The following is a 24,764-nucleotide window of genomic DNA, read 5'->3' as shown; positions in this document are numbered from 1 at the left end:
CAAGTAGTTCCACACTGAACGTTTACAAAAGACTTAGCTTGGACTTCTAAGCCTCACAATATGGCATCACAATGTGCAAACCCTAGCCTCCTGAATACAAAATGAAAGCAGTTCAGATAAGTTACTTAGGTTTTTTTTTTTTAGTAATTTATTTTCTATTTTTATTTAGAAGAGCCAAGAATTCTGATTTGATTCTGCCCAGTCAGCTTGGCACGGTCTGTTTAGTGTGTGTACTTATAATAAAAAAAAATTGGGCGGCCTCGGATATGGGGCTTTCATTCACAGAGTAAAGTCTGACAGTGGTCTTCATCACATCATGATTAATGCAATATCGTCTGTCAGTAAAGAATCTAAAGAATCGCAGATCAGTGATAGGAGTGAGAGAAGTAGTAGGTCGGGAACCATGTTGAATCCCAGTGATTTCTCGCTAGCCAAAGCCTATAAGATCTTCTATGAAGATGGAAGCAGCACAGGAGATCCAGTTTAAATCTTCTCTTTTTGTGAGCTGTCTCTTTCATTGATGAAATCTGGCGCAGAATGGTCTTATCAAGGCAGGAGAGAATACAGTTTAGTCTCATTGTAAGGTACTTAATGGGATCATCTCAGCAGTTTAGGTGGCATTTGCCTGCCACGCTCTTATCCATGATCTCTGGCAGTTTGCTAAAGGGTGGTAAGATGGTGGCAGGCAAATGCCAGCAACATGTGGCATCCTCTCAGTTCTTTTCCTTAGACATCTCCAGTCTGGACATAGTATAGAAAAACATTGCAGTGGCCAAGAAGTTTAGTGAATTTTCAGTATAGTTTTAGTTTTTGAGCTCAGATGTGAACATGTTATATTAATTCAAGTTTGTATAAATGTACAGCTGCCTTGTTCTTACCCCCCAGGCCCCCCATATGGTGAATCATTACTTTTTGTAATGTGTGTGTAGTACCAGGTGATACAAAACACACAGTAGAAAAATCTCACTTCTGATACTCTATTCTGCATTCTTTACAGAAATTCCCTAATACCAAGTGCAGTTAGAAAACCTCGCCCTTTTCAGTCATATGAAAATAGTGGTCTTAATGGTGAAGTCTGCCACAGCCAGGCCATTTTGTATGTAGAGGTGGCAGCGCAGGTTATAGTTAAGACTGTCTAACACTTTACATTATACAACCCAGTTTTCAGTTGCTTATAACTATTGCCAACTTGTAACAGTTCAGGCTTGAAATTTTCCATGCTGGGTGTTTGCCTCAAGTTGAAATTTTTTAAAATATTCAGCAAAAGCATTTGTCAATTCTGAAAATGAAGCTGGGGGGAAATACATTGTTCTACCAGTGTTTTTTGGAAAAAAAAGTCCTTTAACTCCTGTTTAGTTGAGAAACTGTAGTGTTTCTTTGGCTTTCTTGGCTGTGAAAATCTCACCAAATTTGATGGAATTTATGGATGTAAAATCCCACTTAATTAGTTAACCAGTTGAATGTTAAGTTTAACTGGTTACTGGTTAACGCGGGGGGCACCCTCGCCCCAGCCATTAATGGTGGACCGGGACTGCTCCAGCCAGGTTAGAGCACCCCCACGTGCAGTTCACTGGGGGCAGGCTGTTTCTCTCGCCCCTTCTGATGAACTATAACTGTAAGTCTCATCTATTTAGTCTGAGACTAACTGGTTAAACATTAAACATCACTAGTTGAATTATGAGCCTCTGAAAATTGGTGCTCAAACATGCTTAATTAGACTTTTGCAAATTGGTGTCGACATCCTGCAGAGATTCTAAGGGCACAGAGCATGCACTAGTCCACAGCTTTAGGAAGTTCTGGCTCCCAGCCTGTTGCTGTAACCACTGTGTTACTCTCCGCCCCGCTTCCGGCGGGCATGCAACCCAAGAGTCCTAGGTTCCAGCCCCCCTCCCCTGTAACCACTGGTTAACTGAATAAACTTGTGGTGAGAGCGGCCAGCCCACCCTCCTCTCTCTGGCCCTGATGCACTGAACTTAAACTTTGAATTGTTCTTCCTGGGTGTCTTAGGAGTGTAGTGGCACCAGGTACTGGAATTGAGAGCAGGGAGATCTCCTTTCTGTGGAAGAGGAGGGAGGAAGAGGAAGCACCCTGACTGGAATGCATAAAGGGTGAGGACAGTACCATGCTCCAGGCAAAGGGAGCAGGACTAAGGGGTTTATAACTTCTACAGCCCATTCACCTCTGTACCCTTGAATTGAACCTCAGGTTCCAGAGTTTCATAATGTTCTCTGATGTCTAGGCATCAGCTGCAGGAACCCTCTTGTAAGATAAGTCTTCTGGTAGCAGACTTATAAGGGTTGCTCCTATAGCTCCAGTGGCAGAGCTATAAGCAGAAATGTAAAGGTTCTAGTTCATCTGATAATCCTTTGTGGGGGTTGAAATGGTTCCTCGTGATGGATTTTGTTTCTCAGTTTGCTTTCTAAACACTTAGTTTTCCTAATGTAGTTTCTTTTGTCAAATGAGCATCAGGGTTGCAAAGCCAAGCTCTCAAATTTAAGAAAATAAAATAATTAAGGTTGTCGGTGCAACTTTATTCAACCTCTTTGTGCCATCTTTAGTTTACACCATTTTACCTTATATGCTCATATATTATTTTTCCCCTGCAGGTTTTCTGTGTTAATCAGTGTGCAGGATGGACCTGCTCTGGGTATGAATTGAAGCAGTAGTGAATGTGGTTGTAGTCAGTAGGATCCTTATATTACTTGTTACAGAGTTGAAAGGTGTGGAGCGAACAAAAGTGGGGAGTACAGGAAAAGGGAGGATGTTACTGTGATTTACACAGTTGATTACCATGCCAGAGATTTTATCTTAGTTATAGTGTGGTGCCAGTCAGGTGAATTGAACTAAACATCACAGGTGGTCTCTGATTATGTGGTGGTCATCTTTTGGGTACTTGACCTGAGATTGAGGTTGCATAAGTTCTGAGCACTCACAACTAAAGCTAAAGTTGGTTGGACATATGCTTTGAACATATTAAGAATTGTAAAAATAAGCACTGTGGAAAAACGAGGTTTTTGGCATTTCAGGGTGAGTACCCAACGTAAGTGGACATTTCTGGTGATGTTGGTCTGCATTTCTCTGTTTCTCAATTCCCCATTTCAAAAATGGAGGTGACAGTACCACCTCACTTCAGAGGTGTCTTCAAGATAAATTCGTTAGTATTTGTGAAGCACTCAGATATTACAGAGAGGCGTAGTGCAGAAATACCAATACAGAGACTATTGATTGTGCTCAATAAAATATGGGTGAGGCATATTACGTATAGCCTGGGGCAACATATTGGACGAAAACAATTAAAAACCTGAATTCTGAGGAACACAATCCATTGTGTGCACTGAACGAGGCAAGGATACTGTGAAAATATAGTATGTGATGATGTAAATTGAGGTTAATTCCGGCATTTTCCAACTTTTTGAGGACTTGTTTTTTGCAACCTTTGCATTACTTTAGCATTATTTTTAAGTAGTAGTAGTGACAGTATGGCTTAGTATGCTGTACCAGCAATTCCGCAGTCCCATCTGGGTCATGAGGGGACCCCACCAGTCCCAGGGCTGGAAGGCAGCAGGGGCATGGATCTCTGCTAGCAGCTCCTGCCCCTGAGAGCTGCCCAGGGCTGGGAGTCAGCCCTTGTCATCATCTCCAGCCTCAGAGACCCAGGGGGAACCCCAGCAGCCCCAAAGCTGTGAGCTGATTCCTGTTGGCAACTCCAGCCTTGGGGACCGAGCCAGAGCCGGAGGAGCCCCAGTAGTCCCAGGGCTGGGAGCCAACCACAGCAGGAAGCTGTACCTGCAGTTTCAGCCACATAAACCCAGGTGTGGGGCAAGGGTCTCCAGCTGCTACATAGTAGAGCCAACTGGTGCAGGAGTCCCACCAGCAGCCCCAGTTGTGGGAACCCGGGGCAAAAGGGAGGGAGCCAGGAGTCAGCTGCATACCAGCTTCTCTTGTTAACAAAAAAAAGCAATATGTAATAGTATCTGTCTAAGATGGCCAGACTTGCTGTTGTATATGGCCCTGTCAGTCAGTCTTCAGATGTTTGAGAGACAGTGCTACTGCCATAGCTTGGATCTTCAGCCTTATAGGCGGGGGTTCTCGGGGCTTCAGCTCAATGGGAGATGCCTACCACCGCTTGGGGCTGAAGCCCTGAACTCCGTCTGCCTACTAGGCAGAAACTCCTCCTCTGATTTTTGCCTGGGAGCTGCAGGGATGGTTTTGGTTTTACTTTGTTTAAATATATACCAAAATAAAATTCAGAAATTGCTGTTTATTTCTTTTGTCTTTTCCTCCCCCTTTCTGGAATCATCTATTTTTCCTACTTTTCTACTTCTGAGGCCTTTATTTTGACTCTTAAATATCGTGTGCTTTATAGTGGATGTAAGTATGTAGGTGCATGTTCTTTGAATGCTTTTGTTTTCTTTTCCTCTCCCTCCCAAGCTCTCTCCCACAGAATGAAACTGATACAAATGTAAGTGGTTTTATTTGGAGCACAAAATATTTTCTGTGAGTTTCAAAGTGAAACTGACTAGGATAGGGTCATTTTAGTTCCAGTAGTTAATTTTAATATTCTTCACCTGTAATGTTGCATAAATAGTTTTCTCCCAAAACATTTTTGTGGGTGGAATTTTAAAGGTGGTTTTTCGTGGAAGTGCAAGAAACTCTTAATCCCCTTCCTAATTTAACTTAATTTGGGGGATGAGCAATGATAGGGTTGGGGTTGGTTTTGTAGCTTGCTCTGTGTACTTACACACACAGTTTGCAGATGATACCAAGCTGGGAGGGGTTGCAACTGCTTTGGAGGATAGGGTCATAATTCAAAATGATTGGGACGTACTGGAGAAATGGTCTGAGGTAAACAGGGTGAAGTGTAATAAGGACAAATACAAAGTACTCCACTTGGGAAGGAACAATCTGCTTCATACGTACATACAGAATGAGAAGCGACTATCTAGGAAGGAGTATTACAGAAAGGTATCGAGGGGTCATAGTGGACCACAAACTAAATATGAGTCAACAGTGTGATGCTGTTGCAAAAAAAGCAAGCAAGATTCTGGGATGCATTAACAGGAGTGTAGTGAGCAAGACACGAGAAGTCATTCTTCTGCTCTACTCTGCGCTAAATGGGTCTCTACTAGAGTACTGTGTCCAGTTTTAGGTACCACATTTCAAGAAAGATGTGGAGAAATTGGAGAAAGTCCAGAGAAGAGCAACAAGAATGATTAAGGTCTAGAGAACATGAGCTGTGGGGGAAGATTGAAAGAACTGGGCTTGTTTAGTTTAGAAAAGAAAAGACTCAGAAGGGGCATGGTAGCGGTTTTCAAGTACCTCAAAGAGGGTTACAAGGAGGAGGGAGAAAAATTGTTCCCTTTGGCCTCTGAGGATAGGACAAGGAGAAATGGGCTTAAACTGCTGCAAGGAAGGTTTAGGTTGGATATTAGGAAAAACTTCTTAACTGTGAGGGTGGTTAAACACTGGAATAAATTGCCCAGGGAGGTTGTGGAACCCACATCCCTGGAGGCATTTAAAAGCAGGTTAGATAGACATCTGTTTGGGATGGTCTAGAGGGCAGGGGATTGGACTTGATGACTTTTCAAGGTCCTTCCGGTTCTGGTGTTCCATGATTCCATGAAATAATGGTAGAAAGGAAGAAATAATCATATTTTAAAAGTATAAGAACAAATACATTAGAAAATGGCACTCAGCTATAGCAAATAGTTACAGATATACTTTTTTAAACCCTGGAACCAGAAACCTGCTTTTTAACACTGCAAGTAAATAAAAAGTGCTTTTAATTCTCACTGCCACTTAGCAAAATTTTTTTTTTTAAAGAGAATCGATTTTTTTTTTTTTTTCCCCCAAAATAAAAATCCAATTTAGGGAAGCTCAAGTTTTGGGGTGTGAAATAAGAGAGCTTCCCGTTTTCATTAATGTTTTTCCAGTGTAAATGTACATATGTATGACAATTATTTTCAGAATGGTTTTCTAGCTGTTTATCTCAGCCTGAGGTTTAGATGCCACTTAGAGAATATTATAAAAATGTTGTCTTCTGGGTTTGTTGGTAGGCATGAAATTCTTCAAGGAGAGGAGAGATGTCCGCCTATGTTTTTCCCTTAAACAAAGGCTTTTACTACAAACATTTTATTTTATATCATCTAGGCTATCAAGTAATAGCCCCCACTGCCTATTATGATCAGACTGGTGCCTTAGTAGTAGGCCCTGGAACAAGAACTGGCCTTGGAGCACCAGTCAGGTTGGTGGCCTCGACTCCTGTTCTAATTAGTTCTGCAGCAGCACAAGCGGGTAAGTATTAGATTTGCCACACTTTTTTTTTCAAGTTTATATTGAAACTTCTCACTCTAATCTTCATTGAGGAATACTGATTATTAATTGTGGATCTTCTTCTCTGTAAACCCTGCAGATACTGCTGGTTCTGAAAAATATACCATACATGCTCTTTCTTCTTCTCTCATGCCTTTCCCCATATAGGCACACCCCTGCAAATACTGCTGCTTCTCAAAGGAATAGCTTCCCTTTTTTTTTTCCTTCTCCCCATATACATACAGGCACCTCCCTGCAAATACAGCTGCTTCTCAAAGATGTGCATTCTCTCCTTCCCCTCTCCCCATGCATATACATGCACTTCACATTAGTCTCTAAAAGGATGCTTTATCTAGGGAAGCACCATTTCATTACTTCGGCCTGGCAGAAGGTTATGGATTGCAGTGGGTTCCCATGGAGAAAGCAGCAAGGATTAAAATGTACGAAAGGGGTAGTAGGAAGAAAGGGAGACCTTAATGTGACATCAAAAGGGTTTGGTTTTATATTCTACCCTTCATTAGTTGTAGGTTCTGGTGCTCTTGTTTATTGAGCAAATTGTACATTTTGCATTAGCTTGTTGCTCCTATAAAATTAAAATCGTGACTTATGGCACCAGATGTAGAAGATTTCAGTGAATAAGACTTTGTTGTCCATCTCCAGCTGCTTATTTTAGTCAAAGCGCATTTTTGACTGTTGCAAATGAAGGCACCTTTCATTGGTAGCTACAACTCTGCTATCCTAAGCTTTATTACCAAAATACCATTCTGAGCATAGTCATTTTTTTGTCTGTAGTGAAATTTTTCTGAATTGCATTGACAATTTGCCCTGACCTCTATTATCCAAAAATAGAATTGTGTTCATTTTTTCCCTTGGATAATCAAGATTGTATATTATTGCAAAGTATATTTAAGTTCTTTAAAGGTGTGCATATCTTCTTCTTTGGGAGGGATCCATGAATATAAGATTAGATCTGAATAGTCCATTTGCAAAGTCAAAATGTTGTAGAGAGCCATTATGATGATTGAAAACATGTTTCTTACAGCTGCAGCAGCTTCAGCTGGAGGAACAGCAAACAATCTCGCGGGAGCCACGAACGGTCTGTTTCGGCCCCTTGGTGCTCAGCCACAACAGCCGCAGCAGCAAACAAATAGTAGTCTACAATCTAATTCATTTTATGGCAGTAACTCTTTGACCAGTAACTCCCAAAGCAGTTCCCTTTTTTCACATGGTCCTGGCCAACCAGGAAGTACATCTCTTGGCTTTGGAAGTAGCAGCTCTTTAGGAGCAGCTATCGGCTCTGCACTTGGTGGATTTGGCTCATCAGGTAGGTTCTTGAATGTAGTGAGGAGATTCTGTGGGATTTGTAATTTAAGGAAAAAAGAACTTGTGTCCACACACATTTCCAAATAACTTGAAAAATAGGTTATTCGGGTTTATAATAAAAATAATTTTAGAAAGAAGAGCAAGAGGCTGTTTGGTCCACCAGCTCTTCTGTATAAGAAGCAACTTGTTCTCTTCATTTAATAAATTAATTAAAAAAATCACTTCATTCATAAACCTGTCCAAAAACAATTACTTTCCTAAAATAAGAACAGTACACCAGTTTAGAATTTTCTTATGTTTATTCTTAGGAAGTTCTCTGCCAGTACTGCATTTTGTAATTAAAAAAAATATATATATATAAAACTGTTGATTGGCCTGTTTTTCAGATTTTGCTCTTGAGAGATTTAATTGGCTTTTTATGTCTGGACATTTTTGAAGTTATTTTAACAGTATGATCAGAATAGTATTTGACACACACGCTGATCATATGAGCAAATGTTGTGCTCATCCTTACCAGATATTTTAAAAGGCCTTAAGTCTGTGATTCTGTGAAGTATTAGTCCTATTAATAGTCCCATAGACTTCTTTGGGATTACTCTGTTATGTATAGTTAAGATTGCCTCTAATTCTTGGCAGTACTATAGCCTTAATACTTAGCATAGATGTCCAAAAATGAAACAGTCTATTTTGAAACACAGCCATATTATGACATTATTATGACAGCCATAATATTCTTGATTTTTTTTAATTGTAGCAAAAGCTTGATATATACTTTTTTATTCACATAAGAGCACATTAAAAGGTAGCTTTTCCTGCTGAAATTATTTATTCAAAAACTCGAAGCTGTAAACTGAACTATCTTTGTAGAAAATCTCTTCCTCAGCAATATGCCTTCATTAGTTATTGGTTACTTATAACACTGGGTTGCTTACTACCTTTATTTTAGAAAAATAACACCATGGAGCAAACTTTGAAAATGAATAAATGTTGGGGCAAAAATTTGAGCTTGCACACTTGAACAGTATTATTTTAGGTATGGCTTATATACAGGTTGTCGCAGCATTGTTTTGCACTAAAGAGTATGAATAATATTCATTGTGATGAAAATGCTAAAGCCAGCAAATGCAGAATCAAAGCTTACAATCTGACCTTTAAATATGCAAATTTTAAGAGCACCCAAATGTTATGCCTTTTTAAAATAGTGTTCAGTGTTCTTAGATGATTTCAAGCAGTGTTGATGCAGATGGTCCTTACTTACAAAGTAATTAGTAATTGGAATGCACAGACTTTTAAATGTAGCTTCTTTGCTAAGCCACTCTGATTTTTTTGAGCACTGTTAAACAGCCATGTTGTGCTCCAGATTTGGTTGCACTTTATTGGCTGCTTAAGTGAATCCTATTTGCTTGTATGTATATGTCTGATTTGCAGAAATGCACTCAGAGCGCGTGCACGCGTGTGTGTGTGTACACACAAAAATAGGATTCATGAATAAGCCCCTGTGATGAATATATTATTGTTCATTATGTGTATATATATTAATTTATAAGATATAAACCCTGTAAGAAATCTTTAAATGTGTAGAATATCTTGAAATGCACAACTTGTTGAGCAGCAGCAGCAGCATCAGAAAGATAACACCCCAATTTAAATAAATGTTAACCACATACCTGCTAAAGACTGACGCAAAAAGGACCTTTCCAACATGTCTTGAAAGTCAACTGATTGAGTCTGTGTCATATAATGGCGGGTGCCTTGGCAGCAGCCCCAGATGCTGAAATCTGAGTCATTACCTCAAGTCATTTTACTAACAGGGTAGTTCTTCAAAAGGAGAGAAGCAGTCTGTGCTTTGAATTTTGAGAAGTGCCATGGAACTCTCAGGATAAAAGTTGCTACCTAAAACTAATATATTCATGTGCCCTTGTGCCTAATATACCTGATACCAGCCACATTATAGCCCTTTCAAAAAAAACTGTAGGTTCTGATACAAATACTAATTATACCAGCTTAAATATCTGAACTGCTGTTTCTTGTAATTTTTTTTAAATCTAATTTAGAGCTTCAGAATCTATGATGAACCTAATATCCTAGCTGACTTGCTGGTAAATGAAATAGAACAAACAGAGGCATGCATGCTTGTAATGACAATGACTTGTACTGTCCTCTGTTCTTATATATAAATCACACACAGAAACCTGTGTTAAAAGAACATTAAGGTTGCATATTCAAGTACTTAGGAAATGCTCAGTGCTAAGGTTGCCTGTGCACCCTTAATTTAAACCTCTTGTGAACATGCATTATGCTACAAATTTTAATTACAGGATCACGACTTATTTATTTCACCGGATAGGATCCCTACCTTATTCAGTGCACTACATGGACCTGCTTTTGGGGGCATATTAGGGTAGTATAGTGAAGGAGATTCTGTATGCATTTGTTGCAGAAGTTAAAGGATAGGTAGTGAGTGAGGCAGAAGAATGCAGGAAGAGAAAGCAATAGTTTCATGGGGAAGGTGGTTGAATGCTGTCCTGGAGAATTCTATTTGTGCATTTGCTGCAGAGGTCCTGTGTGGTGCAGGGCAAGTTGCTTAAACCAGATTTTTCACAGGGGACCATTGATTATATTCCTCAGCTTTGGGGAGCTGGATTTGAGACTTTGGGTCTGATTTGTAGAAGTACACTCACAGCTGCAACTGAAGTTTAATGGGGTAATAGAGTCCTCTTGCAGAGCTACTGTGAAGCTAAATTCATTAATGTTTAGGAAGCACTCCAAAACTATAGTGACAAGTGCCACAGAAGAGCCTATGAGGCAATTTGTGTTTAGTAAGTAAGATATGAGGGATATCTGATAAAACAATGAGAGGAAAAGAAAATATTGAATACCTACTTTATTAAGCTATCTCTATGGAAAATAGTATGTAATAATATCATTAGAGATTGTCATAATGCATATTCCCAAAGACACCAAATAAGGCAACCTTAGTTCTGACATTTCCTGTCTTGCATTTGCAACATTCTCTTAATGTAGTTCTTTGGATGCAGTCTCTTAGTTTTTAAAAAAAATCAACTCCTCTCCTTCCGCCATTTTCCCCCCACCCCCAATTCTATCATGGAGCATCAAGTAGACACCCATTTTGTTTACCAGCTGGGTGTTGGAACCTTCATGGCCATTCCTTCCTTCTAGCACTTCTCATCCCAGGCTTCTTAATCTCTCCTGGCTTCTTGTATCTATCTGGTCTCCTTGCTTAGCCAGCCCCAGCCCCATTCTGTGCCCAACGCTTCCCTGGTTCCTTGTGTGATATGTCTCTGTCCCTAAGCAGCTTTTCCAGTGTCATTGTCTTGTCTCTGCACCCCCCCCCCACGAGTTCTTTGTCCCAGTCTCCACATTGGCACTTCCTCTGATCTCAGGCCTCTCTTGATTCTTTCTCATTGGCCAGTTACTTCCCAGTCTAAGTGTTCTTGTCCCATTCAGTGCCTGAGCCTATCAGCAGGAGGCAATAAGAGCACAGAAGAGAGAGACTCCATACTGTCAATTCTGGTATCCATGCCTAGCACAGCATGCGACAGTCCATAGCTGCAGTTGCCTGGAGAGTCCTCCTTGCTGGAGAAGGGGATAAACCTACTGTAGACTTGCTCAAAATCTTCTATTGAGCATATGCACACTCTTTTGCCCCCAGAGGCTTATAACTTTAACAAATCTGGGCAGCAAAAGGCTCATCCCTGAAACAAAGGCCACACTGAGCCAGATTTCGAGTTTCTGCCCCAAGCTATAGGGTTATGAGAGCATCTTAAAGAATAGTTGCCAGAATTGAACATATGTGAAACATTCTTCACTAGCTTTAGTCTTTCTGAAATGGCTGAACTATTCTGAGTACAATTTTCCAAAAAATGCAGCTTGAGGCAGGACTGCAGAAAGGAAAACTTCAGCCTAAATGATCAAAGTTGGATAAACTTAAAAGCAGCTAGCAGTCCTGGGAGGTGTCAGGCAACTTTAATAGTAGGCAGTACTACCAGCCCCACTTGTTGCTTTTATATGTATAAATGTGTCAGGGCTTAGAACAATCAGCTTTGATCTTGTCCTTTTTCAAACTGATCTAAAAGTCAGTTTGCAACTCCAGCAACCTTAGTTATGTTCACCAATGTGCTAGACATGTTCCAAAATGAAAGCAGGAACTCCATTTTAACACTTCAGCCTTACATAACATCACAGAATTGTTTTAATGTGCAAAATTTGTAAAAGGGTAATTCATATATCTAGATACAGGTCTATATAGATATATCCATATCCCTTAATTTGTCCTAGAATGGTCATCAGTCTCTGACAATACTAGGCAATATTCCTGTCCTTTGCTAATACAATTTAGGGTAAGCATCTGTTCCATAAATTACCTTCAACTAATACCACAGTATTATTTAAAGCTGCTCACAAGTCCCCATTTTTTTTACCCCACCCTGTGCTCGTCTTCTCTTCTCATTTTGTATCCTTTTATGATCTTCCGCCAAAATATTCTTTCTGAAAGCCAACAGTTCTCTCAGGTAATTTGAAAACTGGTTGTAATGGAATTACTTTCTTAGTGTGGCCAGATGTTTCCACAGCTCTGAGGTGTATGAAAAAGAAGAAAAACTTCAGTAGCAGCTGAGGCAAAAGTGAAGGATAGTCATTGTTTTACTTTCTCAACTTTTAAGCAATTACTTTTATCCAGTCTGTTTCCTGAAACCAAGTGGCACGAACTTGAATTATTATTTCACGTGGGGAATTTTTAGTAGATATTAGTGGCTGGCAATGCTTTCAGCACCACTGGATTATATAAGGCATAGTATAGAAAATTCCTCACTACTGGTTCCAAAGCCTGAAGCCAGGACATTAAAGCATATTGTTACAGTATACCAGTAAAACGTGTGAAGTGAAATGTCAAAAGATTTGGCATTGACTAAAATGCTTAATTCCGTATCTGTGGTGTGTTTATACCCACTTTTGATTTATTAAAAAGCATGTATGGTTACCACAGGAATTGTCTTTACCCTAACAAATTGTTATGATTGTGATCACATCTGTTATTGCCCAGCTGTAGTTGGGGATAGGTTTTATTCAGTTAAGACTGTATGTAATTAGGGTTTTTTTATTTCTTCTTCAGTTGGCAGTTCTGCAAGTAGTAGTGCCACAAGGAGAGATTCTCTATCTACTAGCTCTGACTTGTACAAAAGATCTAGTAGCAGCCTAGCACCCATAGGGCAGCCATTTTACAATAGTCTGGGATTTTCCTCCTCTCCAAGTCCAATAGGCATGCCTCTGCCAAGCCAAACTCCAGGACATTCACTTACGCCACCGCCATCACTTTCATCACATGGATCCTCATCCAGTTTGCATTTAGGTAAAAACAAAACAAAACCCTTTCTGTTTGTATGTTTGTATGTATTTCTGTATGTGTAAAATATTGTATGTTGCATAAAAGATGTCACACTATCTTTGCTGTCAAAACAGTTTTTAATTAGAGGGCCCAGTCCTGAAAGCTGCAGAGTGCACTTAAACTTTCATTGATGTCACAGTGCAGAGCGCACAGCATTTTGCAGTATGGAGCCAACAATTGATATCATACCACTCTTCAGATATGAAAAGTAGAAAGGAAGGTCTGATGCTCAGTAAGATAACTCCTTTTTGTAGTGTGCATATATATTTTTTTTCTACTATGTCTGACAGGCAAAAGTGTGTTATTTTTATTTGTGCTTTGTGTACTTACATTTATCAATGACCCTTTAATACGAGCAAGTGAATTGTTAATAAAATAACTTCCATCTGTTAGGAGAAAAATTTAACCATACTTCACAGTATTGAATGTGTTGAAAGATAATTTTGAATCTGTGAGTCTGCTGCCTTGAGTTCAGCTACTTTGCCAGGACATCAAGGATTATCACCAAGCAGATGAAGAAAATTGAGTTGTTAGATATCCATAATTTATTTTTCCTGTGGTTCCTCTCTTCCTTAGGTTATTTTCAAATTCTTTGTTAACATTTGTAAAAACATTTGATTCAAGAAGAAGTTTTGTGGTAGTTTAGTTGTGAAACCACAAATACCACATTCATTTAAACCCACAAATAAGGTATATGTTTCCAAGATTGTGTTCAATCCAGGCTTACTTCATAATACTTTTTTACTCTAAATTTTAGTGATTTTTATGTTTGGATATATGAAATTGCACATAACTATCAGAATGAGTTTGATTTGGCTCCACTGACTTCGTAGTCATCCATGAAGATAGTAGACAGTTTAATTGCTGTGTACTTTTTGTACAAATTAAAACAGGAAGAAATGAGAATTGAAGCTCTAGGGGAAACGAATTTTTTTTTGAGCCAGAATTGTGTAAGTGGTGATGCACTCATGTTAAGCATAATTGAAATATATGATAGTTACAATTTAGTGTCCCACTTTAGTATAACTTTATTGTTATATACTGACTGCTCTAAATAAAAAAAAAAATGGGTAAGGGGACATTTTAGAATACGTGGTTTTTACTTACCTTCTTTCCTTTTTCAGGTCTGTAAAGTGTACCTTTTGGGCTGAGACCAAGAACAGAAAGTTTCAGCCCAAATACTAGCTTTTCAGAAAATTACAAGGGGGTTATCATTGAAAACTATTTTGCATTTCTTAACTTGAGCATTCATAACTAGTGAAAACTATAATTTAAATCCAAAATTTTGGGGATGTTATCAATACACACAAAGTTGATGAAGTCTGTATGTTGCTTTCCATTTAGTGAACTATTTTAAGTAACAGGGTCTGTTCCAGTTTTGAGAAAATACATAATGTGCCATCAGTATCCAGGATTCAGTATGTCAGCAAAATTGTGTTAAGTGCCAGGTTTAAACCATTTAGACAGTAGTGGATTAATGTATGTAGACACTATAAAGTTGAATTTATAAAATTGACCATGAGATTCCGTGATTTACTTTATTTCATACATTTTCAGATCAAATATGATCAGTTTACTTGTAATATTGTTTTCCTGTCCTGAATAATCAAATTAAAATCTGGAAGTCATAGTGTTATTTTTAGGTCTCATATTTAACAGTAATGAAGATTCAGTTGCACTGCAGCAGATAGATTGTCCCTAATGGATTTGCACAAACATGAAGGTGTCTCAGGAGTTGAAATTTAGTTACATGTTCTATTTTTGGAAAGCTGTGTTGACTTAGTAATACTATCAGGTGCAAAAAAGTAAAGCTGTTAATAAAGTAAGCAGATCTGTCTCAATACAAAGAGCAGATGTAAGGGAAAAGTATTTTTTCATGATTAAGAGCAGAATGATATTTTAAGGCTGTGCTTGCACTGCTGTTTATCTGTATTTTGGTAATGACGGTCAAACACAGCTCTAGTCCTCCTTTGGATCTTGCTTTTGAAGTCCTTTGTCTTGTCTTGCTAGTATGGGCAGGTCAACTAAATTTAAATTCCTGTACTCTTAAAATGGTGGTTGGTACGCAGTGGATCCTATCCAGACCACTGCAGCTGAGTGCAATATTAAGTGGTCATATACCTGGTTTATATCCCCTTTGTCAGACACTTCTCAAAATGTTAATACAGCGTAAATCCCCCGGCTGCTCCTTTGCAATAAAGTAATGCGCTTTTAGAGATTTTAACCGCCACCAACTCATCTTACCACTTGACAAAGTGTAATCTCACAAGACTTATTTTAGTCACTTGTCCCTTGTCAAGTCATCACTTTACAAGCTGGTTACTTGTAGTTGCTCCTTACTAATAGCAAGTCCTGTTAGGCTGCGATTTGAATCATGTAGGACACTGAACTATATTTTCACTTATAGTGATAAAACTACATAAGCCCAACTGGTTTAAAATCATGTTTTTAATACAGTGAGGTTTTTTGTCAGCATGTATGTGGCAGAATGTTTTAAGTTATTCAAGATCAGAGCAGCATATTAAATATTTTTTAAGCTGTGCTTTATCCTTATTGTCCAGGCAGAGCTTGTTAGCCTGAACTGCTGATACTGTTTTATCTTTTATCTCAGAAGTGCCCTTAAGAATTGGTTGGTATGGTTAAGAGTCGTGGCCCACTGGCAGGCCATGTGGGGTACTTTGTAGCTTTTCCACTGTGGAAGACTTGTGTAAACCAGGCATCATAGCCACTGTATTAATTCATAAAATAATTTATAAAATAATTTATGAACAGCCTGAATGTACTTGAGTCCTTTACGTTTTCCCATAGGTGAATGAAAAATAGAGCTAACCTGAGGATCAGCTAGGGCTGTTCCCTTATTTTAACTATTTATAAAAACTGTTCATTAAATAATGTATTATTTTTTTGTGTTAAAAGGAAGATTGTTAACCACTCTTAAACACGACAGCTGTTGTATGGGAAAGCTTTGATACTTGGGAAGAAATTCTTGAACTAGTAAATTACTAATAAGTATTGCCTTTCTTGATAGCTAAAAGAATTGCTGAGACTGGATTTTTTAAATTTTTTTTTTTCATTTTTTCCCCCAATTTCATGAAGACGTGTGTGCTAGCTAAGTTAGGAATTAATAGTTTTTACTACATAAATATTCTTAGGACTTTTTAAAATTTGTATTGGCCCAGTTATTGTTTTACCATCCAGAAGATCTCCCTTGTGTGCAATCAGAAGTGATAGCAAATAAAGGTGCTCTTCGTTACTTTATTTGGCATACTGTGCCCTTCATGATGTCCTGTTTGGTTCACTTCTTAATAATTCAGTCTCTAAAGTTGATCTGGTAGAGTAGTCAGCAAAACTTCTGTATGTAGTGCTTTAGCTGTTAGTCATTGTCTAGTCCTTTTAATGAATGGAGCAATGCAGTATGTAGCCGTTGGCCAAGTTATTTTAAAGAAATTGACCTACTAGACCTCTGTTTGGTATCAGTTTGCAAAAATAAGTTTTTGAATTTTTGTGGAATATATAGTTACATAACAAATATCCCCATAGTCTTGCTTTTATTTTAGGATTTTTATTCAGTCTGTTTTAGTTTATTAAATTAGAATACTTCAGTTAACCACCTCATCAACCAGTCGCTATTCCACAACATTTTGTTTTAGCTTTCCAGTAACTCCTAATCAAGATGGAATAATGTCCCAGAAGCCTGACTCTTTCTCCATGCTGATCAACCTTTGAGGAAAGGCAATATGTTTTCAGCCTTACCACAATATGCTATGATCTTGTCATATGCCAGAAGCTAAACAAGGCTAGGGTAATTCTTGAATAGAAGGCCTTTCTTTACCAGAAATGGGTAACATGGGATGGATGACTTGATTACCCGTTCTGTTAATTCAGCACCTGGCATTGGCCACTGTCAGAAGACAGGATGCTGAGTTAGATGGACCTTTGGTCTGAACCCATTCTTAATTATCAAGGCGTTATTTCAACAGGATTTTGCGATGGTGATTCAGCACATTATTTTTTCCTTTAAGTTAGTATATGCTTTTGTTGACAGCATTAAAAAGAAAACAAGTTGATTCTAGGGACAATTTGCCAAATAAAATTTGATTGTAAAGTGTTTTAAGTTCCTTAAGGATGAAATTTTGCAGTAAGAATTGATTAATATATGTGTGCTAGATAGCTTACCCGAAACGTGAAACAGAAAAATTGTCATACCCAGATTATAGTCTCATGGGCCCTGTTTTTCAAAAGTATGTTTTTTAATTATTCCTGACCCACACATGCAATTTTCTTGATGGTGTGTGTATACACCAATTAGGTTAATAAAATATATGAGCATTTACTCAAAATGATCCTGATACTTTCTAGAGAATACTTTCAAAACTTTAAAGTGCTATGAGACTGCTTTTTTGTTTTGATAGAATACGGACTAACACGGCTGTCTGTCTGTTACTAGAGAATACTTGTGTAATAAAATAACATTAATTTTAAACCCTTCTAGTCTTATATGGTGGCAACATTGTATTAAAGCTGCACACGCATTTCCATTAATCAAACCTTGATGCATAATTGTTGCACTAGGTCTGCTCCACTATTCTTAAAATAATAATGAGTGAGGATTCTGCTGTAGTAATTTAATGCTGAGAAGGCACATTCCCCCCCCCCCCCCCCCCCAATCCTTGGCTGTTTTAAAAAAAATTTTTTTGTTTCATAAATTTTCTCTGCATCCATCTTGACCTATGGAACTGTAAGAATATATTTGTGTACTGGTATGATCATCACCTGTTTCTTAAAGTATTGATTGTTAATGGAAATCACGTACATGGTAGCTGTGGAATGTGTATTCTGCAGCTACCTTCTTAACAAGTAGTTAATTTTTTTTAACTTAGAGACTCGAGCACATTTTTATATCAGTTTGAGGTGCTGTACATCTAATTAGGGATCTAAGCTACTTATTCCTTTAAATATCTATTTCACAATTATTAGTTTTAATTACCTTTTGTTTTTCTTTTAGCTTACTGTTCTATCCAATGCAATATAAATTACTGCAGCTCTTTTACTCTTTCTCAATATTTTGCATACAGCTCCAGTAACTCAGCTGGCCGTTTGAAAAAAAATTCTGGGAGACTTCATGTGTGGTTTACTAGCCCACCATAATAATGTGATTGCTTGGTCTAGTAGTTTGGTGGTAATTTGCTGGCTGAACAAATGTTTGGTTGTGGCTTACAAGGAAATGGTCGATTTTTAATTTTTAAAAAATCTGTTTCTTGTTAGTATGTCCTCCTTTACAGCACATACTTGAAATTCCTTTTTAAAAATGAGTGTGTGATTTTTAGAGTGGGGAGTTGAGGAGATTATTTCTTTCCTATGCTGCTAATAAAGTTGGTGGCTCCCTGTCTTACCAACTTCAGGGAAAACACTGAAAATGAGGTGGCTTTTTCTCCCTGTTAATTTTTTTAGTGTCTGTTAGCATAGTAGGTGCAAGATTTTTAAGCAGAAAGGATTTTCGTTATTTATTATTTGTATTAAATTAGCAATATCATTTTAAGTATCATGTAGCAATTAAAATGTATGTTGTGTGGTATTGGATTATGGTCATATTCTGGGTACAACATAGAGAGGATACTGATGGGTTTGTGTGGTAAAGACAGCTGTAGGTGAAAATACTGACAAAGCAGAAGAAACAAGTGCTGTGAAAAGCAAGATCAGTTCATGTATAAATAGTGAGGGGCAGAGCAATATATGGTTTCAAGGTGCTGAGAAGCTGAAATTTGATATAGAGTATTGGCAGCTAGTGGAGGAATTAACATTTCTAAAATGAATTTCCATTTACATAATCCTAAAACAGCCAACCATATTTTAGAACCATTTTAATATTCTACTTTAAAATTTGTTTCACATCTGTGGATTGCTTGCAAAGCCTGGGATGCTGAAGTTTTCTGGTTTTCCCCCAGAACAGGTACAGCATGGGCAATGGCAGCACAAAGGTCCCAAAATGCCCATTCCACTATGCCATAACTCACTGTAATATCACCATAAGGTTAAAGGATAGTTCAGTTTTTGTGGCCAGTTCAACTTTGTGGCCATCTTTGCAATTACCAACCAAGGGAGTGAAGTAGTGCCATTTGTAAAGTAGAAACCTGCCCCTTTGGCATTGGGCTAAGACCACCCAATTCTAAAGTTTCTATACTTATTTTGTGTAAGATTATCTCATTGAAAATTCTTCTCCCTCCTGCCCTTCACTTAAAAAAATAATCGGGATGGGGATGGGTGAGTGGTATTTTTTATTTCTTTAACAAATCTAACCAAAGAGAGCATCTCAGTTGAGGTGACTGCATAGCAAAAAGACATTTTTTTTTCTTTTCCTTTAAAACATACACCTATTTCGTACAGCTGTTAATGTTGCTTACTTTCTTTTAAAGCTTGTATACTGACAGAGCTGCTTCATTGTAGGAGGGCTGACAAATGGTAGTGGTCGCTATATCTCTGCAGCCCCTGGAGCAGAAGCAAAGTATCGCAGTGCCACAAGTACCTCCAGCCTTTTTAGCTCCAGCAGCCAACTCTTCCCTCCTTCACGTCTTCGTTATAGTAGGTCTGATATTATGCCCTCTGGACGCAGTAGGTTGCTGGAAGATTTCAGAAATAATCGCTTCCCTAACCTTCAATTAAGGGACCTTGTTGGACATATAGTTGAATTTTCTCAAGACCAGCATGGATCAAGGTAAATGTTGTAGTAAAACTTAGAGCTGAAGTAATCTTAATAGAGATACCTAAATTGAGTTAGTGTTTCATTTTTAATGTGAGCTTGCAGTTGTTCCATTACGAAGTATTCATGTTTACAAGGACAGTTTTTAAAATACAGCTATATTTAAGTACTGCAGACAGTGTTACACTAGCCTCCCACAATATCAGGAAAGATTTCACGATAAAAGTTATATAAGGAACTATATGTACAAAAATAAGTAACGAATAATTTCAGCAAAGAATAACTTTTTCTAAACTCTTAGTGATGAGCAGCTTACCCTTCAGCCATGTTTTTGTTTTAACTTCAACCATCAGTGTCACTCTGAAACATGCCTATATTTATATTTTAAACCTATTTAAATGAAATTATTTTTAAATATAGTTTAATGTCCCAGTTTTGATTATTTGATGTTCCATCAAAATAAATGTGGTGATTTGTAGTATTTGAGTTTTACCACTGTTTATATAATAGCATGTAAATTTCTGTTTCTCTTAGATTCATACAGCAAAAGCTAGAAAGAGCTACACCAGCTGAGCGACAGATGGTATTTGCTGAGATTCTGCAAGCAGCATATCAGTTGATGACTGATGTATTTGGAAACTATGTAATACAGAAATTCTTCGAGGTAAGTATATACTTTAGTCAGCATTTTTGTGCATGCACAAAAAGACGTTATTTAAATGTTCTTTTCCAATATTGTAACACATATTCACTTACCATAACACCTAATTTTTTGATCTTGGAGGCTACTTGGTAGTTTTTTCAGCACTACCCAAGTAAAGTGGGAGTTTTTCATGTGTGGTGGGTGTCTTTGCATGGCCCCATCCTGTTGGCAATTGTTCTCTCCATGCTTCCACTGGAATCATATTTTAGGAAGCCGGGAGAGTGTGCTTTTCCTGCCTCTTGTAAAGAGACACCATGCTTTCTGTATCACTTAGAAACATAAATTGTGTTGGCTAAATAATGTTTTAACAATGTTGAGAAGCTTTTCAGGAAATACTGTTTTAGACCCACTTTATTATAGCTGGGGCCATAGAAGTTTTGTTTTGTTGTTTATTGTGGTTATGTCAAGAACAGACATTAGATGATGCTTTGAAGTGGTAAGTTTTTTTTAGGCCCACTAAGGGCATTTTTAAGTTGAACATCACAGCAACTTAAGTAAGTAAATATGTGAGTGTCCATCACGGTGGGTAATATACGTACAGATTGAACCTCTTTTTTTCTGGCACATTTGGGATCTGATTGGTGCTGAATGATAGAATTTGCCAAGCCATGGGAGGTCAGTACTGTCCGGCAGTATTACCACCACGTCTACTGCTTACAGGGATCCAAGAAGGCATTTGGGGTAAATTAGATCTAAACAATGTTACAGAACACTGAGAGCCAGGACTCATGGCTGTAAACAAACGGGATACTTGACTCCACCTATGATAAGTGGATGTTTGGCTAACGCACTGAGTCAGAATAACATTACAGCAGCTAACCTCTACAAGCTGCCTCTGCTTCATAGTGCTCCTGTGTTTTTCAAGTGGGCAAGGTACCACAGAGATGCAGAAACAATGAAAATGGGTTGTTGAAAAGAATGCAGCACACATTTGCCCATTGTCTGCATGCTTTTGCAGTTTTTATATGGTGCATGCTCCAGCTTTTTCCCTGTGCAGAATAGTCCGTAGGACAAGTGTGCCAAAAATCATGGATGCATGATTAGAAGGGCATTTTCAGGACATACAACTGCATCCTGGTGAGACAGGGGCTTTGAAAAATACTTATGCGCCATGGTAGATAAACTGCTGAACATGAACTCTGTCCAGTGTTGTGATTGAAAGGGCTCACAAAAAAATTGAATGCATAAGCAGGTGATACTACCTCTGTATAAAGCATTTGAGACCACTCTTAACGTACGGTCTGATTCTGGCATTTACACTTCTTTAACAGTCAAGTTAGAAAAGCTAGGGAGGAATCATCAAAGAGCTATTTATTGTGAGGTCTGGAGCTGGTATTATTGACTTGATCCTGAAATTCTGAGACAGGCTCTTCTAGATACTCTGCATGGAGCTAGAACCGGTCAGCTCATAGACAGCCTGATATGGATGCAGCACAGTGGTCTTTTTGACTCTTGCACTCTCTCGTGTGTACCACAAGGTCATGGCTCCACATCTAAGGGCTTCTGGTCAGTGGTTTCCAAGCCCACCGTGCCCATTGTCATCAACCAGCTGTCCCACCCCTAGAGTGCTGAGCTTATACTGGCCACCTTTCCTTCCTCCGGTAGGCTTGGAAATTACCCAGCTGGAAAAAAAGTAAGCAATCACTTGAATTAAAAATGGTTACTCACTTTCTTGGAACAGTTGGTTTTTTCAAGATGTGTTGCTCAGATCCATTCCACACCGACCTGCCTTCTCCTTTGGCAGAGTAGCCAGCAAAAAGGAACTGAGATGGCAGGACATCAGCAGGGTCGTACACTAAGTACCATTGAGGCACCACTCCATGGGCGTCCACACCTGCCCCCATGGGTGCTGCTAGGGGAAAAACAGACAACTGTGCACACAGTACACATACATCTACTTGGAATGGATATGAGGAAAACATCTTGAAGAATAACAGTTCTGAGAAGGTGAGAAGGTTTTGGGGGAGAGTTGAACAGTTTACCAAGGATTATGGTGTAAATTTGTGTTTGCTTAGTCTTTAACAAAGACTGGATGTTATCTTAAAGATATTAAAATTTAAAGATAAATTGTGCTTAACTCAAATGATTTACTGAAATTTTACCACCTGTGTTATGCTGGAGAAAATATTTGATGGTGGATGGTGATTTTTATAGTTATTTCATCTTGATCTCCTAAATTGACTAAGTCCTTTCCCAAGAAATGTTCACAAGAAAGACCACACTAATTCACAGATACAGCAAGGGGGTTCCAATGTCAAACACTTCTCTTTGGCTTCAGCTACCTAAACACCCAGAGTGCTAGTACACTTCAGAGTTGCTTCATGGGTCCTAGACAGTTCCAAACTTCTCCAAGATATGCAAGGCACCAAAAGGTGTCCAGTGGCATTTACAACCTCAGTTAGCTACTTCAGAGTTGACCCCTTCCTCTGCTACTGTCCTTTTACTGTCTACAAAACAGGACAGTTTATTAGGTTTATTTGCATTGTTTTATCAAGATGCAGTAATGGGACCCATCAAGGCTGTTCCCTATTCTGACACTGCAAGTGTAGAAGCTGGGAGTTTGCAAGATGTTTTAAAATATCTTGCTACAAAAAGCTAGTGTTCAAACGCACAAAGGTCACATACTTCTCATCCTTGGTTTGGTATTGCTGCCACTATCCAAATGCAAAACCTCTTGAAGAACCCAGGAAGGCACACTGGGAAATTCCTTCCTTTGGGGTACTCTCAGGCTCTCTTAACCATCTTCTGGAGAGAGCTTGAAACTCAACTGTTGCAATCAGTTAGCTGAAAAGGGAACTTTAATTTCTCTTAGTAATTTTGACTGTACAGTCTTAGAGATGTGTACACAGAAACTCCCACTTCTTCGTCGAGTGTCCCCACGGGTGCTCCACGATAGGTGTCGGGCTTGCCCCGGCACCGCAGATCGGATCTTTCCAGCAGTTTCTGCCGGACCGCACATGCGCTGGCGCGCGCCGCTCCCCTGCACACTCCCGGCCACGTGCGCAATCCGGTCCCCGCCAGTTCCTTCTTAACCGCCATCGGCTGCAGACGGAATCTGCTCAGGCTGCGGCCAGAGTCAGCGTATTTAGAGTTTTTCAGAGTTTTAGGGTTTCTTTTCAGAGTTCTTAGTTAAATTGTTTCTTTATTGCAAAAATATATATATATATAAAAGTCTTAGTAACGAGAAGGAGGAGCGGAGGCAACCCAGGGACGTGAAGGCCAGTAGGCCTCCTGCTGCGGCAGGCTGGAGTCCGTGAGAGGGGAACAGGCACAGAGAAGGTGCTAAGTACCCTATTAACAGCTCAAAGACTCACCACAATGTCCTCTTCAGGATTCAAGAAGTGTGAGTCGTGCTGCGAAGCTATGCTGGCCTCTGATGGGCACAGTCAATGTATTAGGTGCCTGGGGGAATCACACGTCACCCAGAAATGCTCCTTCTGTGCAAAGCTCACGGCCAGAGCCAGAAAGGATAGAGAAATGCGGCTGAAAATGCTGCTGTTTGATAAGGCCCTCCAGCCAGACATGCCGGAGAGGCCTCAACCGGAGGGACCCACAGGGCTCCATAAAAGGAAGGCGGTGTCCCTCACCCCCTCGGTGCAGAAACGGAGGAAGCTTTCTCCAGCCCGATCCCTGCCGGCGGTCACAGCGAGCGGGACAGGCGTAGCACACAACCCCCAGCCGCAGTCACAAGCGAGCGGCAGCGCAGCAGCGCACGTGGCAGAGGCTGAGCCTCCGATTACTAAGCAGCCGGCCTGCACATTCAGAGTGGCGGCCAGGCAAGCGCTGGAACCGGCGGCACCACCGCAAGCGGCACAGACCCCCGCGGCACCAACGGTGCAGGGCCAACAGGCACGTAGCCTGCAGGCACCGGAGGAGACCACCCGCGCGGCACCGCAGATGAGCGTGCCGGGCATGGCGCCGACAGCGGGGCCGAGATCCCCGGCACGGGGAGGGGCGGAGCCAGCCCCGCAGGGGAGGGGAAAGGCAGCAGCGAAAACCCGGCACCGCAGCCCTTCTCTGGACAGGGCTGCAGGGCTGCTCTCAACAAGTCCTCCCCTTATCTGCGTACACCAACCAGGAGACATGGGTCTCCCCCAGCCTACCCAGAGCCGCCTCCTCCGTTCCTCCATCCAGCGTCACCGTGGCTCGGGCCACCCTCGCCTTTTCTGGGATTTGACCCTCTGGAGTACTACCACAAACCAGTTTCACCATTGTCTCAGTCATCCAGACGATCTCGCTCCCCCAGACATCGGGGGTATCCACCTCGAGAGTGGTCCAGGTCTCCATCCCAGGAACCATGCCTGTGCTGCCACGGTCGTCCTTAT

The 24,764-nt window shown here is 39.8% G+C and overlaps 1 protein-coding gene and 1 long non-coding RNA gene across 12 annotated transcripts in view; one reads left to right on the top strand and one right to left on the bottom strand.

The window, feature by feature from the left end:
• The window catches only part of LOC142011586 (uncharacterized), a 48,469-nt gene extending 37,564 nt beyond the window's left edge, over positions 1 to 10,905 (bottom strand). Inside the window, exon 1 of one of the 5 annotated variants that reach the window (XR_012645141.1) lies at positions 9,303 to 10,905. This is a non-coding gene — a long non-coding RNA (uncharacterized LOC142011586). The remainder of the gene's footprint in view (positions 1 to 9,302) is intronic. The other 4 variants (XR_012645142.1, XR_012645140.1, XR_012645137.1 and 1 more) reach the window with 4 other exon arrangements.
• Positions 1 to 24,764, top strand: part of PUM2 (pumilio RNA binding family member 2) — a 124,865-nt gene that overhangs the window by 76,886 nt on the left and 23,215 nt on the right. For 5 of the 7 annotated variants that reach the window (XM_074991322.1, XM_074991321.1, XM_074991319.1 and 2 more), the window contains 5 exons: positions 6,151 to 6,294; positions 7,355 to 7,636; positions 12,767 to 13,003; positions 19,484 to 19,751; positions 20,271 to 20,400. In XM_074991322.1, the coding sequence (XP_074847423.1) occupies positions 6,151 to 6,294; positions 7,355 to 7,636; positions 12,767 to 13,003; positions 19,484 to 19,751; positions 20,271 to 20,400 (1,061 nt within the window). The remainder of the gene's footprint in view (positions 1 to 6,150; positions 6,295 to 7,354; positions 7,637 to 12,766; positions 13,004 to 19,483; positions 19,752 to 20,270; positions 20,401 to 24,764) is intronic. The other 2 variants (XM_074991320.1, XM_074991325.1) reach the window with 2 other exon arrangements.

This window comes from Carettochelys insculpta, chromosome 3 (genome assembly GCF_033958435.1).
Source record: "Carettochelys insculpta isolate YL-2023 chromosome 3, ASM3395843v1, whole genome shotgun sequence".
Classification (NCBI taxonomy): Eukaryota; Metazoa; Chordata; order Testudines; family Carettochelyidae; genus Carettochelys; species Carettochelys insculpta.
Note: the sequence above shows the minus strand (reverse complement) of the source record. Positions and strands in the feature narration are given on the sequence as shown.